This window comes from Malaya genurostris, chromosome 3, assembly GCF_030247185.1.
Source record: "Malaya genurostris strain Urasoe2022 chromosome 3, Malgen_1.1, whole genome shotgun sequence".
Lineage (NCBI taxonomy): Eukaryota > Metazoa > Arthropoda > Insecta > Diptera > Culicidae > Malaya > Malaya genurostris.
In genome coordinates this window covers 179813615-179834436 of record NC_080572.1, presented here as the reverse complement: position 1 = coordinate 179834436, position 20822 = coordinate 179813615, and the positions used below count along the sequence as shown (strand labels likewise).

The window sequence follows — 20822 nt, the reverse complement described above, 5'->3', positions numbered from 1 at the left end:
TGCACAAGTACTCGTACCGTATCGCGATCTCCGATATCGAACACTGAATCCTGAAATGGACAAGATTTGAACCGAAAATAAGAAAAAAGCACCACTTCCGGGGTCGATCGTGACCAGCCACGTCACATGCAGGGCCTTCGCGTGTAGACCCCGTGCGAAGATAAAACCAATGATGAATTGTAATTGATTTCCACTTTGGCGCCCCCTGCGAACCCTCGCAGATCTAAATACACGGCATGATACCGACCAAACACGCCGGTTTCCACGTTTCCAATCGCAAAACTTTCCGAGATCAGCTCACTTCCTGAGAGTTCACATCGATAGGGGCACTTACATGAAAACTCAACGCCCCGCCAATCGTCGCCACAAGCTGTGCGCGAAATTCAAGAAATGTGTTGACTTGCTGCCCATATCTCACCAGCGGGATCGCGCGTATATGCCTTTGTACGCCTATTAAGTGAACCCGCTGTCCGTGTCCATGTCTTTTCTGCAACAATTTCTGCCCGGACCAGAGAACCCAAAACTGTTTCGACCGACCAGCCAAGTTAACCCCCGGGTGACCTAGTGGCCAGGTGCAGGTGAAACCGCGAAATTCAATCCGAATCCCCGATCCGTGAATATCATTGACCTGCGGCGCTACCGAGAACTGATCAAATTGAGCAATTAGCATTAATAAATCACACCACGATCGCCGAATCGTGCATGATTTATGACATCGAAGGGGACGGGCTGACGTTTTTTTTTCGATTCCGATTGGAACCAGTTATTTGGGATCATGCAGCGGGAAGCTGGTCCAATTCGAACGTCTTAATTATTATGCAGCAGCAGATTTATTCCAGTCGGACTGGAGTGAAACCATGCTACTGAGGATTAACGTTTGAAAGTGCATCCATCTGGGATTTGCCGCCACATGAGTCCACAAATTCGAAACTCGAAACAGAAATACCCCCTAATTGGAGCCAATGATACGTCTGGAATTTGATTTTCGTTATCATCTACCGGGGATCTTAAGCAGTTGGAACGATTTGTTGAATTCAATCTTATTGCAAGAACCGGTTAAGAGTTTTCTGAGCAATCAATCATACCTGCATTGAAAGGGCGATGAACAAAATTTTTTCACTTCAATATAAGGTTGGAAATTAGATCAAACTCACTAGAAATTTGTTTTTAAACTCTCAACTCATTTGATTATTACTCAATTGAAATTTACAGCGAGCATATTCGAAAATCCCAGATTTTAACTTCTGCGCGAACAGCTTCTTGCAGACGAATAATCGGACGGATATCGGTTTTGTTTCCCAACCAGGCTCGCTTTTCTCGAACCCATGCTCTAAACCGATACTTCTTCCTGTTCGATCTTTTACGATCCTCAGGTCCGCCAAGCTCCGGCACATATCCACATATTTATCGACCTTTCGACATAGTGAGAAGCCACAAAAAAGTAACTATAAGAATTTTGCATCTTATCAAAAATGTTACTAATGGCTATGTGCCGAAATGGCTATAAATAATTTGTGGAAGTAAAATATGTCAGCGAAACTCTCCGCAAGGTAAAAAAGTGATACTCAATCCAATATCCACCAAGCTCTAAAGTATATTTTTCTGCTGAGTCTGCATAATTTTTTCCGCCACATATATTTTTGGGTCAGTGTGTACAGTTTTCTTCATTTTTAGAAGAAAAAAAATGACAAAAAATTCAAAACTTCCTATTCAACAAAAATTTGTGCTGGATCTGTTTGAAATACACTCAAAACTTACAGACGAGAACAGTATCATAAAAGTAATAGAAATACAACATTATATACGAAATGAAAACAAACTCAATCAGAAAACTTGTATATAGTTGGCATATTTTAAAGTTGCATATTTTAAACACCATTCCGATAATTCTCAACTAAAAAAATAGATTTTTATTCTTACAAAAATTGATGCACAACCATGAAAAACCTGCTTTAATCCACCCAGTGGTGTAATGATACCTTTCTAATATATAATACTGTTGTGGCAGGTTCAGGGTTTCGGACTTAGAAAATGGTACCGACGGGTTCGAGCTTACAACCGTCAATTGACTGATTTATTTTTTGAATTGTAGTTTTGTTCGATTTTCATTTTCAATTAGTGTGAGTGTACATTTTTACCGAGAAGTCTTGAGTCTTGACCATTACATATTTAAAAGAAGTTTTGGATGTAACGATTGGAGAAGGCTAGTGTTTATTAAACATCGCTTGGCTCGCGGCGATGGCAAGAACAATTGAAGTTATTTATTTTCCTTCGCGCTAGGCGAAAAATCCACGCCAGCGGCGCGCATGGTTTAATGTGTTTGATTTCATTGCGTTACTTTGCTTATGCGCTGTAAGCAATTTAAGTGTTGAAGCAAAGAGGATCGTCATTGGTACCAAGCATAATTTCGGTCATGTTGGTCCAACTCGTAAAATGTTTAAAGTTTATGATTTGTAAAATGCTGATGCACCAAATCATAAGACTGAATGTGCTACAATGTATGGAAACGGAAACGTTTACAATGTATCTACATTGTGTCGAAATGAAATGTAGTATTGAGGTCGTTCTGACTATGTGGATTGGGATTAACGTGGAAAACGTGGTGGTTTCGTAATTCCGCCACACTGTGGTATTCTATTCGAAATGTTTATGCATTGTAACTAACAGTTCGGCTGAAAAGTTCGTATCGTTTAATAGAAACACACATTTTTTTGCCCAAATTCGTTTTTATTATTCAACATAATTGCCATCAGAGGCGATACAGCGATTATAGCGATCTTCCAACTTTTCGATACCATTTTTGTAGTACGATTTGTCCTTTGCCTCAAAATAGGCCTCAGTTTCAGCGATTACCTCTTCATTGCTTCTAAATTTTTTACCAGCGAGCATTCTCTTGAGGTCTGAGAACAGGAAAAAGTCACTGGGGGCCAAATATGGAGAATACAGTGGATGAGGGAGCAATTCGAAGCCAAATTCGTTCAATTTCAGCATGGTTTTCAATCATCAATTCGTTGTTGGTTCTCATCGATTTGTGACACGGTGCATTGTCTTGATGAAACAAAACATTTTTCTTCTTCAAATGAGGCCGTTTTTTTTTTTTAATTTCGTCCTTCAAACGCTCTAATAACGCTATATAATAGTGACTGTTGATGGTTTTTCCCTTTTCAAGGTAGTCGATGAAAATTATACCAGGCGAATCCCAAAATACAGACGCCATAACCTTACCGGCCGATTGTTGAGTCTTTCCACGCTTTGGGTTCGGTTCATCGCGAGCAGTCCACTCAGCTGACTGTCGATTGGACTCCGGAGTGAAATGATGGAGCCATGTTTCGTCCATTGTTATATAACGACGAAAAAAATCGGTTTTATTTCGATATAACAGCTCCAAACACTGCTCAGAATCATCAATTCGTTGTTGTTTTTGATCGATTGTGAGCTCACGCGGCACCCATTTTGCACAAAGCTTTGTCATATCCAAATATTCGTGAATAATATGTCCAACACGTTCCTTTGATATCTTTAGGGTGTCAGCTATGTCAACTTCACTTTACGGTCATTGAAAATCATTTTGTGGATTTTTTTCACGTTTTCATCGGTAACAGCCTCTTTTGGACGTCCACTGCGTTCATCGTCTTCGGTGCTCATATGACCAGTACGAAATTTTGCAAACCACTTACGAATTGTTGCTTCGCCCGGATTACACTCATCAAGCCATTTTTTGGTATCGGCGGCACTTTTTTTCATAGTAGTGTTTCATCAACACACGAAATTCCTTTTTTTTCCATTCATTTTCACAATAACAACAGTAGCTTTACTCAAAATGCAATATCTCACAAACTAATAATCAGACAGCTGTCAAATTTATACACGTATCTTTTGAAGGTTGGTACTAACTGAAAATGGTATGTATTTGATTCTAGTGGCGCACTCTCATAGAAACGATACGAACTTTTCAGCCGATCTGTTATAAAAAAGGTAACAAGGTTTCTTTCAAACAAAAACTTGAAGCAATATGAACTTAATATTATTGACAGATGTCTAACCTCTTTAAACTATCGATATCAGCTGTTACTGTTCAATATTCATACCAGCCAGATTCATCTTTTGAAAACGGACCGTACTAATTTGTACTTCCAATCAAAGCTCATATCTGTCACCAGTGCTGTAAAACTTTATTTGATTCAATTGAAATCGAATGTGTACACACACTGATGATCACTCTACTGCAGTAAACCTCACATTCTAATAAAGTATCTTCACTGTCGCAGCGAAGGGGCACCGTCAGTTTATCTCTAGAAGTAACAAAATATCTCTTACAATTCAATGAGAAAGCGGGCTTCAAGTGAGGTTGATGTAATCATACGAATTGGTTCAAGATAATGGATGAAAGGTATACCTGTCATGATAACTGAAATATTAATTATAAAATAAACATGAATTCATTGTTCCCTCTTTCAGTTTTCATTACTAATGTATCGAAACACATCTCAATATATTTCAATAAGTCGAAATAATGGATTTTAACTTGCTGGTGATAATTGAAAATTTAAATGAGAATCCCCATAACAGTGATTTTTATGCCTATTCATTCGCACTTGCTCACTACCTACAGTGAAGACAAAGAAGACAATGAAACAGATAGACTATTTAGCACTACAAACTGAGCAAGCAAAACTTCATGGGATTAGGTACGGTTATTCAATTGAAGATGAATTATGGAAATTTCGGCAACAAAAGTAAAATGAATGAAAAGGGATATACTGGCCAGTCAACGTCCATAACTTTCATTTTCATCTAATAATATTCGATTGAAAAGAAGTTTTGCCGCACTGTCCCTCACTATCAACCAACACGATACGATAAAGATTGGATAGCTTCCCTCTTAGAAAAAAAAGTTCGACGGTGCAGTTTAGTTGGTGCAACCAACGTCCAATTAATCGTTCAACGGGAGGCCAACACAGGACTTTCGTTCGCCGATTTTGAAACAGACCATTGAACCGAGCGCCGTTTTTTTCGTTCAACAAACCCGGCAGACAGAGGTCCATTGTTGAGCCATATTCAATGTGAGAAGTTGGAGCCCCATTGTACTAGTTTTACTGGAGAATTTAAGAAGTTTTTATCCGTTTATTTTTTTCAAATGAACACTACTTACCTGTAGAATACTGCTACTTTATTTAGAATAACAACAAATTTTCTTTCTATTTGAAGAAAACACACAATTTCCACACTATTTTTGTAGAAGTAAAAACCACAACAAACCGTTCTTGCTGAACGATTATTTCATGCAGTATGCCGTTCAACAAACGCTCAACGACCAACAAAATATATTCGCTTGCTGAGTGAGTTATGTCACTGGACAGTTTTCAACCAGGTTCTACAAATCACTCAAGTATTGAGTGTCTGAGAGTCGGTATGTCAAACCTAAAATTCTCTGAAATTCGTTACACGCTCTTTGAACATAACTCATGTTTGGAGTTGCGATCACTCAAATTCATTTCATGTCAAAGCTGGAGTATGGATTTGAGTATAATTTGCTCAGGCCATGTGTAAGTCGCTCCCATTTATTCATATAATAGAGCCAGAGCTTAAAATTGTCACGCATTTTCAATGAAAGAAATCTTTCCAACAGTCTCCATTTCAATGTTTTACTGTCTCATTTGTAAATTACCGACACCAGAACAAACGGAGAGAGACGAAGCATTTTCTTTTCTTATCGAAAAAATGAGAGAGTATAATTGCAAACGTCGCTCTTTCCTCAATGACAAGACGAAACCAAACTAACGTCTGCAGGAAGCATCAGCAGTATTTCTGTTCTCATTCTTCCATAGATGTACTAAAAATCTGTGACGCTTGGCTATAAAGAGTGACTAAAATATGACAAATCGAAGCAATTACATCCCAGAACTTCTTTGGAAACCTAAACTACTACAAATTCAAGCACTAACAGGCTAAAGTGATTGCGGAACCTTTTTCTGTCATTTTCGATTCGGTTGAATACCGACACTGCATACTTTCGGTTGAATACCGACACTGCATACTTTGGGATTTTCACTGAAAACCGCAAATGACTGAAAGGGCAAATAAAAGAAAGAACACAATTTTGAAACTACTGTTCCGCTTATGTCATTGACTGGACATGGATTTCGTTCTCTTAGTTTGCGAGCGAAGCTGAGAGTGACATTAATTTCTCGTCATTTTCGTCTGTTTTGAGTCAATGAAAATGACTTTTATTAGCTCTGAATAGAATAAGCGTTGAGTTTTCAAACATTTGAGTGAAAATAACACTTCTAGCAGTTCAGTGCGTTTTCTTTATCGGAATATTCTTATCGAATTTAATAAAAATTTTGGGGTTTCAATTATGCTAAGTGAGGAGTATAAGGATATCAACATCCAAATTCCATTTAAAAGAAAGAAGAATGCCTTTGTATATAAACATTTACGAATAATTTACACTAACGACAGTGCTAGATATACTAAGGAATGAGATTTAGCGCCGGTCTCCCCTATATTATTAAAACACCTCCCGAATTTTTTTTTCTGGATACGCGCCTGTTACAGTTTGATGATTGTAGTCAGTCTGTCAAGGTCATTCGACGTGACTGACAAATTACAACTCTGCTAAGGAACTACCAAGTTCGAACCGCAATCTACCCTCGAATGCACTATAAATCGAACTAAAATTATGTCGTTTTCGACGCTCATATTTTTCCTGTGTGTGTTACACTTGTTCGGTAGTAAAATAAGTAACAGATAAAACACCTTGCTGGTTAATAACCGTTTTTATGCCAGTGCGTGCACCGGTCCAAACGGCAATACGTGCCCGGATCGACCGATCCGAAATGAAAATGTTCCAAATCATTATTTGATAATTTATCTACGGCATGAGGCAAAACATACGTTCGGGCAATTTGCTATTCCTAATTCATAACGACCGTGATTAATCGGGAGAATCGTAGCTTCGGTGGACCACCGCTGGAGATCGTCTCCCAGACAACGGCGGGGCAGGGGAGAGCTAATTAATTGGCTGTTGCTTTTCGAGCTTCTTGTGGAATGTTGCTCACGAGTGGCGGTGGTTGGTTTGGAGGTTCATTCAATCCCGGCTGCCGTTATGATGCACAAAAATGACAAATGCAACTATGTGTAAGCAGATAAATTTCCACCCGTTCGCTGGTTTTTTGAGAGCGCCGTTTGGTTGGAAGTCAAAAATCTACTGACTAAACTTTATTTCTGTACACATGATAAAAACGACGGCTACGACGACGTAATCTATCGGAACCATAACCGTTTTCCCATGCAAGCAGATTGCAGACTTTCGATTAAGGTTCGCATAGATCGGATCGTTCGTCTCCCGGTGCCTGGGTGTGTGAAGTGCAACTAACCATCTAACGCACTCAAGCCTAAAGTACTTTACAATGTTGGTGATTGGGAAACGGTTTTAGCGGGATTGTTATCGGGTTGTGAAAATTTATTGCCTCCAATAAAAGCATCAGATTGTTCCGGGGCCGCCTCATTGGTACACTCTATCTTTCTGTCTTGCATTCTGCTCGGAAGTACGATAAACGATGGAATCGACTTTACGGGGGTTTGCTCCACGCGGGCTTTTGAACGACGAAAATATATGAAAGTTGAGATTCATAAGATGAACATTAGATTCAGCAAGAAGGATATAACAACCTTTCCTTGCCCAAGTAAACACTGGGTCATCTAGCTCAAGATTAGGGCAGTGATAATGCATGGGTAAGAGAAAATTACGTAAAACAATTTACAAATTTACACACTGCATTGTTGTGCTGCTTGCTGTTCTGCTGGCGTTATGCTGGTTAGACATACTGTTGATAAAGTAAAGTAAGAGGTTATGCTAATGTAATTATTTGTATCCTTTACCAAAATACACGTCTATGAGAAATGCTTTATTACATCAATTGACGTGTTAAAGCAGATTTTTATCCTTCCGATCATGCACTTTTTCGGTAAGAATTTTTTTTATCCTACGTGCGAGGTTGAGAATTGGACACAGCGACCTTGAAAGTCGTTTTGTCGAAAGCCATTTCAACGAATAACTTTTTCCTGAATAGAAGCTTTCGCAGGAATTAAATTCTTCAAGTTTTTTATTGTTGAAATTGTGGTGCTCAGTACCCACTTAGCTAAACTAAAAATAAAAGTGGATGGGTAATGTCAGAGACATAACTAGATGACGTGAACACGAATAAAACTGACACGCTCGATTATATGAACTGCGCAAGCGTTTACTTCTTTGCATCTAGACTATGAAACGGTTCACCTATACTGAAGTACGAGTTATTCACATCAAACATCATTGTAACACACAACTAAATAATAAGTAACAATAAATATAATATTGAATTTGAATTTGATTTTCAATGGTAATGATTTTTGTTCTACGCCATCTACTGCTGAATGTTGATGACAATAATGACAAAAAACCGCCTGTTCGACGCGAGCGACGCACGAAACAATTTTGCCAAACATTTAATCTCCGGCCGCAGAACTGTCAAATCAATGCGGACGCTAGCGTTTCGATTTCAAAAACAGTTCTTTGGTATCGAATTTTAGTTGTAAAAGTTGTCTCTATTCCATGTTTTTGATGTGTTCTTTGTTTTCTATATAAGGTTGAACAATGAAATTGTGGAAATGTGGCCAGATTTTGAACACCGAATTATTGCTAAGACTAATTTATAATTTAAATTAGGTGAACTGACGAGTAAAACTTTTCCGAATTTAACGAAATGGCGGACTGAAATAATTTTGAGAGAGTTCGTTTGCCGTTAGTTGTATTTTTGCTCACGTTAGCCTCGCCTTTATTTGTGAATGTGTACTGTGATGCTGCTTTTCAATAGAGTCTTCTCACGCAATCAGTATTAGATTTTATTATTTTATTGTTTACCCATTTTCGTCCGGGTTCAAGTACGGGTCGGGTTTTGAGCGCAGATACTCGAAACCCAACCATCTCTAATTTGAAACAATGAATTCAATGAAAATGAATAAAACATGCAACCAGACAAAACTAAGTGATACTTCTTCTTGGCAATGCTTACTTCCGTCTCACATTTCGAGGCCGATCCGGGTGGAAAGCAGATAGATTGAATGGAAAGTGCTAGCACATGCAGCTTACTCATCAGAACTAGCCCCTTCAGATTACCAACAATTGGCGTCGCTGCGCAGTACCGATTTCGAAGAAGTAAAAATTTGGATAGATTATTTTCATTTTCCACCTTGGATAAGTATTTTTTTTCATTTTTTATCGTCCATGTGAAACTTTTATATCTGGTACATAGAAAATTTTACTCTCTTTGCTATAGTTCGAATATGAATATGAATGTATCCTTTCTGCCTTTTCTCGTATAGGAAGGTTTTGCTATCACTGTGAAAACCAACAGAACTGTGCATTCGACTTTCTCAGAGATTCTCAAATGAAAGGTCTCTTGATTCCATAGGCTATTGAATATTACCCGGATTAGACATCCGGTTCAGGAGTAACAGGGTACAATGTGCAAAAAAAATTAAGATAAAGTACACTCAATTTGGTAAGAGACCACATAACCTTAACCATTTGCAGAATGGTGTCATGTCAACAGAATGGTACTCTAAATAAACCGTTTGTGACACTTTTGTTTGTGCACTAGTCCGGTCAATCCTCGAATATGTAGCCTTGGTTAGGTCACTTTATTACCAAAATGACATCGATCTATCATGGAGTGATTCATTGAACATTCCAATCTACGAGAATCGCTGCCAATTAAAAAAAAATCGGCATTCATCGTTGCCATCTTTGTTCACATCCGTTTCTTAAAATTCCCGCTGCTAGAACCAACTATGGATGTCTTAAGCCTTTTTCTAGTAGTTTATGTAATAGTTTCTCTGATGAGCTTGATTTTCGTCTGTCCCGAAATGCAATAAAGAGTTTGTTCCGTAATTCCTTATCTATCTAGTTGTAGAGCTAGGGCAATTTTACAAGCAAATACTATAAAACTAACTTGTTATGTAGTTTAGTTTAATCGAAGTCTCATATTGTACCATTTGGATATTGTAATCTGTTGCTAGAAAAGATGAGGAAGTTGTATGCCTTTTGGAGAAAGGGATGATCAGTTTCATCTTCAGAACGCTTTACCCTGCTCCCAAATAAATGAATATATTTAAAAAAACCGTATTATTATTATTAATATCATTTATTTTACCCCGGCTTTAACCTTTTGGTCGTTCACCGGGGGGACAAAAAAAAAAAAAAAAAAAAAAAAAAAAAAAAAAACCTTCTTCAAATTATGTCGTTTTCGCTTGATGCCAAACCTAACCCAGTTTCGACTCTAACTGCTGTCAAATTAAAGGCCTTGTGGTCCCATAGCGTGTTATTAAATTTTATCTGGATCCGACTTCCGGTTCCGGAATAACGAGGTAAAATATGCAAAAGAAACTAAAAAAGTACACAATACACTACAAAATTTCATCCAGATATGAATTCCATTTTCAGGAGCGTGTTTTTGTACATGATACGGAAAAATCAAGCCAAATACATTCAAATAGCCTTATAATTCTTCAGTTAGGCAGGTATGGTTAGTTTATGACCAAATAGGTTGACTTTGGGTATACCAATTCATCGTTTCTGGTTCCGGAAGTACTGAAAAAGTGATCGTGTGCTCCAAACCGGAAATCACTCTAATTTCTCCGGAACAGCCAAACCGGTTTTCGCAAATTCAGAATCAAATGAAAAGTATTATGTTTCCATAAGTCTATGTAGAATTTTATCCAGATCCGACTTGCGGTTCCGGAAATACAGGACAGTGTACCTATATGAAATTGTAACCTGTCATATAGCGCGATAATGCAAAAAACGTAGAAACTCTAAATTTGATTCAAAACTGTTTCAATTTATTGGTTATGATTAACGCTCGTATCCGTACTGTATTTTACAGTATTGTACTGTATTTTCGACCCAAATACTGTGTACTGCTTTTTACCCTCAAATGTACTGTATTTTAATTTGTACTGTATTTTTCTACTGAAATGTACTGAATTTTAAGTCTGGTGCATTTCATTTCGATTTGCGGCTATACAAAACGTCAGCAATACAACACGTAGCGAATGTAAATACATCCAGACGACAAATTGTAATGTAATGTGAATGTAGCCTGCATACAACAATTTTTTCCTTCATAATGCCAAAAAAGGGAGAAACTTGAGATTATGAAAATAAATCATCATCCAGCCTGAGTGCCTGGGCTAAAAATGCTCGGTTCTGCTATTCAATTAAGATGATTCTTCGTGAGTTTCACATGCAATATAGTCTAAGGACTGGTTCCTCCAAAAACATGTTTTTTTATATTCCACTTATTGTTAAAACAATATTTTGAAATTATACTATTTACAGATAAAAGTACATATATTAAACTCCATAAAATTTACTTTCTTTATTTTTTCAATATGGTGGCTCTTTCATGGAAACCAATCGTCAGAAAGCAAAAAGCAAACCAGTTTCATATTCTGTTTTGGAATATGAGTGACACACAGTTGAAGGACATGGTATTTAGAGGGAGCGGGTCGTTTCACCGAAAGCCATTTCGCCGGAAGTCATTTCGCCGAAAGGGTCATGTCTCCTGTATGTTATGTCTCCTGGCACAACCACATAACCGAAGCCAAGATGGCTCGGCGGCACAAAGCCGCCGAGGCGACGCCAGCCGTCGGAAGCGGCAGCCTCTTGCATACAAACCTGTAACCGCCTCGTTTGCCCGGTCTACTCAAAGCTAGGTTTCTTTGCATTTGTTAGGTCCGAACGAGCGGTAGCAAGGTCGGACAGCACATGAAATAAAACGATGTGGCGTAGCCGCATAAAATATTGTTTTCATTTTTACTTAATAAAAGGAAAATACCACATACATTTGCCTGGTAGATACACCTATGCAATTGCTTTAATGCTTAGTAGCTAATGGTCAACAAATTTTCTTCGGAACCCCGTTCTAAGTTCATGAATCAATCTTTATTCAAGAGTACAAGCATAAATTTTCATTCAAGAAGTACAATTGTAGGTCGACAAAACGGGCGTTAACGCTATCATCTTTCATTTGCCTTTTTTTTAGTCAATTGAAATTACGATTTTAAGACGATTTCAGGATTCGGCGAAATGACTGTTTCGGCGAAAAGGTTTTCGGCGGAATGGCTTTCGGCGAAATGACCCTGATCCGTATCTAGAACAAGTCGATTGGCCTTAATTGACGGAACGATTTTCTCGAATTGAAGCTAGTTACGGGTTCGAGTCCCATATATGCGGTAGGTTTTTCGCGGTTTTCATTTCATAGTTGTATTCGCATGTTATTTTTATTATATTTCTTTCTCTCGTTAAATACGAATCAAAGTTATTGGCTTTTGTTGTTTATTCACTATTTTTAGTAAAAATGCGTACTTCAAAATGTGGGTGTACGTTATTTGGCCGAATTTTGTTTGGCATACATTTGATTGGCATAACTTTTGATTGGCATAAATTTGTTTGGCATAATGTCTTTTGGCATAAAATAAAAAGACATACTGTTTCATTTGGAATTGTTTGGCATAATTTTCATTTGGCATAATTTCAATTGTGCATATTTTTCTTTAGATATTCTATTTGTTCTGGGAGTGTTTCCGCTTAGTGCTCGATTCTTACATTCGATTTTTAAGTGAATGTCTTTGTTATGTGTCTATCAATGTGGCGCAGCCACATAAACGAACCCAAGGAGGCTCGGTGGAAGCGGCGGCCCCGCACACAAACCTGTAATCCACTCGTAAGTCGATGCGTTTCACGCTACCCACCTGGGTTCGATTCCCAACCCCGCATATAGGGTCAGAAAAATTTTCTAGCCCGAAGAGGTGAATGACCACAATGTTAAAACCTCTATAATCAAAAACAAAAAAAAACGATCCTGCAAAATCTACTGAACCGATTTTTTTCAAACTTGGAACATTTTTTTTGGTTTTAATTCCTCCACCTACGTTTTTGTAGTTTTTCCCCTTTTCATATTATGGTAGTTTTTCCTCTAAAAAAATTAGCGAAAAATTTAACGATCGCGGTTTTTGCTTAAATATGTAACGAACTGTTAAAAACTAAAAATAATAACTTGATAACGACGGGGTGGGGAGTAATAATTCGTACTTTAAATAAATTTCGAAATATTTTTGGTGTGTTACGTTAGTTCACTGTTCGTTCGAGATGTGATAAATTGAAACTTGTTGCTACCTGTAGTAAGACGCTATCCCTCGGAAACAACTTTTAAAGATTTCTTCAATCGTAACTACTACCTAGTATTATTTTAATTGTTAAAATAAGAGGTTGTTATAAGATATAAGAATGTAGATGCAAACTGTAAAATCGGAGGGAGTAATTTTTAAAAGATATCTTATCCTACACTACTGGGCAATAAACAAACAAACATTTTTAATTTCAGATAATTCTACGCCGAGTTATCGTGTTCACCGCGCAACGTGATTCTCAAAAGAAGTTTTGGGGAATGCTCTGTCACCGACTTATTTTTCAATATTAATATACGGAAATTGAACTAAATATTCTTCAAATGATGCTTTAATTTAAAAACGTATTAATAAATTTGCTTGAGCTGTGTCTCCGTAAAAAACCTGTTTTAATCCACCTAGTGGTGTAATGATGCCTTTCTCATATCAATCATACTATCATATATAGTACTGTGGTATTCTTCAAAATAATTTTCTTCGATTCTTGAAAGAATAACTGAAATCGGTTTGTTTGACCGTCTACTGATAAAAACTATCAATTTTAGAAATTTGAGCTCGATTTAGAAAAGGTGCAAAATTTTTAACACATTTTACTCTATATTTCCGGATCCGGACGAAATTCAGGAATTTCGTATGGGACCTTTCATTTTAACCTAATTTTGTGAAAATCGGTCGCGTCATCTATGAGAAAAGTTAGAAAACATATTTTCATTTTTTGCGCATTTTACCCTATAACTCCGGAACCGGAAGTCGGATCCAAATAATATTCTGGAATTTTGTATGGGACCACAAGACCAGTTTGTGAAAATCGGTTCAGCCATCTCCGAGAAAAATTAGTGCAAACACACACATACACACACACACACAAACACACACATACACACATACAGAGAGAGAGAGAGAGAGAGAGAGAGAGATTTACGGTTCAAAAGTCGGTTTTCACAGTGATTGTATAACCTTTCTATATGAGAAAGGCAAAAAACACAAAAATGTGTTTTCTGATTCATATTATCCCTCCCCCTTTAAAAATCGCTTAGAAATATCAATGTAAAAATGAGTTATATGAGAAAGGCATTATAGCACCACTAGGTGGATTAAAACACGTTTTTCTCAATTAACGTCTAAAATTATGGGTACAAAATATTAAAAACTTAATTTAGGAGTTATCCCGTTTGTGCTTAGGACACATAACCGTTTTGAAATTTCTTCACGTTTCGTTTTCGACTCGTCAGTGCAGAGCAGTTCAAATTGAACTACCTAATTCAAAACTTAGACAGTTCAATTTGAGCCGCTAAGCAGACGTAAAGTTTCTGCTTTTTACAGAACACAAATTTTATTCAAAACTTACTTTTTGATCCAACAATCTACCAAACTTTTTGAACAAATGTGGGCACCAATTGCATAAAATTTTAAATCAGATAATATATTATAATGAAAATTAGCTAACACCTCTGTTACTACGAATTAGTAACATACTGCATTAATGAATTTTTTTTGGTAATATTATCAGTTATTCTAAAAAAAAAACATAAAATAGAAATCATAAAATATGAACACACAATTCGTCACATCATTACTAATGAAGCCCGTTTTCGTTCTTTTCCCTCCTTTGCAGGACCTCTGCTGGCACGGCGGTTGGCCCCTAGCGGTTGCCGGAGCCCTGGTGCTCCATCTCGGTGCCCTTGATGAGTCGCTGGTACGCGCCCAGGACCTGTACCTCTGCGTTCGTCCAGAGCCGGAAACAAGCCAACCCCGGCTCTATGCGGTTTGGCGAGGCGGAACAGTCGCGAGTGATCAGTCACACTCAACGTCATCAACCCAGTCCTCCCCGGTCGTCTATCGTCAATTGGATCCGGTCAAAGATCCAATTACGCCTCTAGCTGTGGAAATGCTGGCAGAAGATTTACCCGCACTGTTGCAGAATTTACTGGTCGGAATCGAACGAGCCATCTGCCGGGTTCCACTGGAGGAGCTAACCTTTCCGTCGGGAGAATTCGGTGCAGCCACTGGCCCAGAAGAGACCGATGATCGACAGAACAATAATGGTACACTGATAAAAGAACCGTCCGAACGGCAGGATAAGTATATTCTGAATCCTGGCACACCGAAAATTGGACTGAAACGTCGAGAGCTCATCACCAAGAACAAGCTGGTCAACAACAAGTACGCCATCAAACGGATCACATTCCCAGCACCGACATCCTCATTGTTGACTGGTAACAATATCAACAACAACAACAACAACAACAACAGAAATTCACTGACCACCTCGTCCGGTAGTGGTAATGTCAGCAGTCATAACAACACCAACGGCAATGGCTTTATAGCTCGGAATGAATCGCCCGAAAAAAGTGAAAATACTCAGCGAATCATTGGTAATCAGTGTAATTACGGCTTGGAGATAGTTACCGACGGAACCGACGGCACGGTGCGACTGTGCAATCCGGGGGGTACAGCCAGTACAACCGACACGGGTAACGTTGTGGGCGGCGGCGGCGGCGGCTGCGGCGGCGTCGGCGGAGGAAGCGATAATCACCAATCAGCCTCATCCGCAACAGCCAGCATCAACTCGATGCCATTATTCTGCCTCGGTGGATCGTTTCCTCATATCGACAGCGATGAGGAGAGCGGTGACGATATGAAGAAATACGAGACAGGTGAGTGAGGGATGATGGCCCTGAGAGATCTTTTCTTTCCATGATTGAACTGGTTTTATTGCTGTAGAAGGACCATCGGGACATCGCTGTGATGTAACCGCGTCCGGTGGAATAGTTGAATCATTCGCATTACGCCTAGGCAATCCTCGCGCAGGTGATCATGGAGTCATGAAACATTGTTGCGCGCCTCGGACGGAATTACGAGGCTTATTACGAAAATTAGGGTATGAGGTTAGCAGCTCTTGATTGGCAGTTATGGACTCTAAAAATTCATTATAGATAAGTAGATGTCTGCAAAAACTGATCGTATTCATGTAAATTATGAACAAATTGAGCGATTTCGAATCATTTCATAGACCACGAAACACCGGACAAGTTACTGGTGGCAGCCGAGAAATCGTGAATTGCCACAGGCATCGTTTTGACCCCGGAATTCGTGCACTGCTTGACAGGAAATTTTTGATACCGCGCAGATCTCTAATCACTATCAGTTTAAGGAGCCTACATTACGAAGAAAATTTCACACGATTACTCCCGGAGGAAAACTGTTGCGTTTGACCTAATCACGTTTGCGTAATTTACTACGAATGCACTAACGGGATAGTCTGCACATGACCATGAGTAGCTCTCTTACCGACCAATGCGAGTCACCGTCGCATCGAGTGGGCTGTTATGAAACGACGATAATTATCAACAGTTTCTACCATTCCTTGGCGGCTACGAATTCCTGAGTCACGACATAGACAAGCCAAGTTCAAAGTCATTCATTCATCAACCTCCTGTATGCATACGGTCTCTTTGGCCAAATGACTCGAAGGCTACGACGAGTGGAAAAGGCCGCGGTCGCATCTACGCGAGTATTTATTTATTTATTTTTTTCACCAAGAGTAGGTCACTAGGAAAGAAAGAAGTGATTCATGTTTCATGCTGTGCGAGTTGTCTCATGATCGTAGGAACGACGGCGCCCGTTCTACGACGTTGACTAATTAAGTTGAACTTAAACGGATGAATTTATCTCTTCTTTTTTTTTTGTTCCACTAAATCAGTCGCCCCTGGCTTGGTTCGGCTAGTTCTGTTAGATGAACCGCTAAACGGAATGGATTAGGTAAGAATTCTACTGATGAGCGGCTATTCAACTCGTACAGTTATGAATTCGTAGAATGTCACGATCTTTTTTAACAAACAATAACATCTTACTCCGCTTAAAGCGTGTGTAATTAATTTAACCTGCAGCACTTCCAGTGTAATCATCGTGAAAGTGCGGCCCCAGTGGGTTATGAAATGCCAGATACAAATGTTACCATCGCGAATGTTATTCTCGGCAGGAAAATGAAAGAAAAATATCAGGTTGGGAAAAAGAAATCCATTCTTTTTACGTGAACTCCAAGAACTTTTCTTTTCATGTTTCAGATTGTCCGATTTGTAACGAATATGTACCGTTTTGATCTGTCATTTCTTTTTGTCATTTAGTAGGTAGCTTCATGATTCCTCTCTCATAGAAGTCACTCTTAATCCCTATTAACTTTAGGGGAAGATAGGGTAGATTATGCAATCACTGTAAAAACCGCCTTTTCCAATCCCGTTTGGCTTGCATGAGAGTAATTTTCATACAAATTCAGCCGTTTCTTCACATTCGTTAAAAACGCAGGATGACCTCAATCGTGGAGCAGTCCTTTTCATAACATCTAAAATTCTCAAAGAGAAAAATAATTCTCATACATTCAACTTATTTTGAACCTAAGTCTTTGAATAAGATTTCTTCGCGATTCACCTTAGGTTCATCCGTGTTTACAGCAGTTCAAGTTGAACTACCATCTCCGCTTAGCAGTTCAATTTAAACCGCTAGTGCAAACTTTATGTCTGCTTAGCGCTTTAAAATGAACTGCTGGGCGGAGATGGTTTAAGTGCTTAATGATGAGCCGAAGGTGAAACGCGAAGAATTCGAAACCAAATATGTGCATTTTGCACAAAACAACAAACCCCTGAGTGTTCATTTTAGCAATGATTTTGATAAAAAATGTGTGATCCTAAGTCCACAATTTGAAGAACCCAATGGGACTCCGTCCCTTGCATTTTTGGTGGGGAAAATTGTGAACCTACTTGTAATGTATGAGGAACTTATAAACTAACTTACTAACTGCTACAAACAGCGAACCGATTTATATACATGTAATAATTTAACTACCAATCGATTCGGAAACATATAACTTAATCATATTAAAATAACGTCGTTTAAATATTTCAATAGTATACCATTGACAAAAATCGCTCTAAAATGACCTATGTTTTCACGAGCCAATCAGAGCTTGCCATAATGATGTCATACTCTCGACCATACGAACTATAGCCCGTGGTGCCAAAGCATCGATTCCGAACACGCAAAACGTGTTCGTTCCGAACCAAAAAACGAACCACCATCGCGAGTATAAATTTGTCGGTACCATCGTTCGAGCAATCATCACCGAACCAAGAACCTATGCTGATGGCAAAAGAACCGATGCTCTAGTTCGTGAGCCTATCGTTACTAGTGTGTTCATGAACATCCGATTGGAGTACTATAGGCTGTTGCTTCGGATAAACCGAACTTTGTCAGCTGCGGCTGGACGTTTCAGTGTTTGGGTAGCTTAGCAGAGTATGGTAATTTTGTACATTTCCAGCGAGCGTAGGGTGGCTCAATATGATAAATTAAAAATGTTTTGACATTTGCAAATTCAATGTTGAATAAATTAGTGAGTCAATAGCAATTAAAATTGAGTAATTTTGGGCATTTTCAACGAGCGTAGGGTGTCTGTATATGGAAAATAGAGTTTTTTTGACTAATGTCTTTTCGAAGCTCTATTGATTGGTGAATCAATAGCAGTTCGAAGTGGATATTTTTTTACATTTTCTGCGGGGGTAGGGTGGCGTAATAAAAAATAATATTTTGACTTTTACTTATTTGATGTTTTATTAAATATTGTATCGAAAGGTTACGGTGGCTCTATTTGAAAAATTGACGAACATTGAAACTTAGATTAATTCGATGGTCTGATGATTCTAGAAACAATAGCAGTTCGCATTGGATATTTTTTTACATTTTTGTCGAGCGTAGGGTGGCGCAATATGAAAATGTTCCATTTCATAGTGAATCAAAAGCAATAAAAATTTAAGACATTTTCAACGATCGTAGGGTGGTGCTATCTGGAAAATTTTAAAATTTTTGACTAATGTCGATTCAATGTTCGATTAATTGGTCAATCAATAGCAGTTCCAATAAGACATTTTCAGCGAGCGTAATGTGGTCCTGTTTGAAAAATATTAGTATTTGAATTCGCAGATCCGATGCTTTATTGATTGGTGTATGAATTAATTTCGAATAGGATAATTTTGGACATTTTCATTGGGCGTAGAGTGGCTTAATATAAAAATACGGGAATATTTTACCTCTTGCTAATTCAATGTTCAATTGATAGTAATTGGAATATTAGAATTTAAAATATTTGTCAACATTGTCTTATTCGAACTGCTATTGATTCACCAATTATTACGGCATCGAATTGACATTAGTCAAAAACCTTACAATTATCCAAGTAGAACCACCTCCTGGTCCCTGAAAATGTCAAAAATGAGCTCTTTGTAACTGTTATTAATTCACTATTGAATGAAACATGGAATCAGCAAATAAAAAAAATTACAAATTTTCATATTGCGTCACTCTAATCTCACTGAAAATGCCCAAAATTATTCAATTCGAACTGCTATTGATCCAACAATCAACAAACCATCGAGTTGGTATTAGTCAAAATTTTTACAATTTTTATATAGAAACACCCTGCGGTGGCAGAGAATATCCAAAGATTTTTTTCTATTTAATAAAACATCGAATTAGTACAAAAAAATCCAAATTTTTTTTTCTACGCTCTCTGAAAATGTCTAAAATTATCTAAGTCGAACTGCTATTGATTCACCAATCCATAGAACATCAAATTGACTTTAGTCAAAATATTTTCCATATACAGGTACCCTACGCTCGTTTAAAATGCCTTACTCAATTTTATTTGCTATTGACTCACCAATTTATTAAACATCCAATTTGCAAACGTAAAAAAAATCCCTTTTCTCATATTGAGCCACTCTACGTTTACTGAAAATATGCTAATTATAGTTAAAAAGTTTACAAATTTTGCATATTGAGCCACCATACGCTCGTTGAAAATGTTCCAAATTATTCAGTTCTTATTATTATTGATTCTATAACCAAAAAAAATAAAATAAAATAAAATTTGCAAAAGATAAAAAAAAACTTACTATTTTCCATATCGAGCCACCCTAACATATGCACATTGATAATGTCCAAAATAATACCATTTGAATTGCTATTGATCGATTTATTAATCGAGCTAAACAATTTTTTGTGCTGATCACGTGTGCATTGATAATTTCAAAACCAGGATGCGAGAACTGAATTCAACAAAGCATCGTATCCAACGCAGTGTACTCGACCCTCGCCGATGATCCGCCAACCGAACGGTTCGAAACAGATTGCTGCTCCGAACACCGAGCACAGAACACCTTCGCATTAACCGAGGGAATAGTTTTCGTACCTATCGCATGCTTACGCTCGGTGAACATTTTGCAGAAGCATCGGCGTTCGGTTCGCAATTTACCACCACCATCCAACCCATTTTTTCGCAGTCAGCTTCGGACTGTGAGCCAGGCATGTTGTTTGATTACTGAGTGGATAACAAAACTGAAAGCTAGATAAATTCGCTCGAAGGATAATGTATTTTTATGGTGTGTGTGTGTGTGTGTGTGTGTGTGTGTGTGTGTGTGTGTGTGCAACGACGACAACTCATGTGATCCTCATGTGACGACGACTGCGTTTGATCATTCCAGGGTAAGAATCGCAGAGCTCACCTTATTAATTTGCGTAAAATTGCCTTGTTAGATTCA

At 38.2% G+C, this 20822-nt stretch overlaps 1 protein-coding gene across 1 annotated transcript in view; it reads left to right on the top strand.

Annotated features, from left to right (window-relative positions):
• LOC131434407 (uncharacterized) overlaps positions 1–20822 on the top strand; it is a 1178250-nt gene that overhangs the window by 1084983 nt on the left and 72445 nt on the right. The window contains exon 5 of the mRNA XM_058601081.1: positions 14849–15890. Coding sequence (XP_058457064.1) covers positions 14849–15890 — 1042 coding nt within the window. The remainder of the gene's footprint in view (positions 1–14848; positions 15891–20822) is intronic.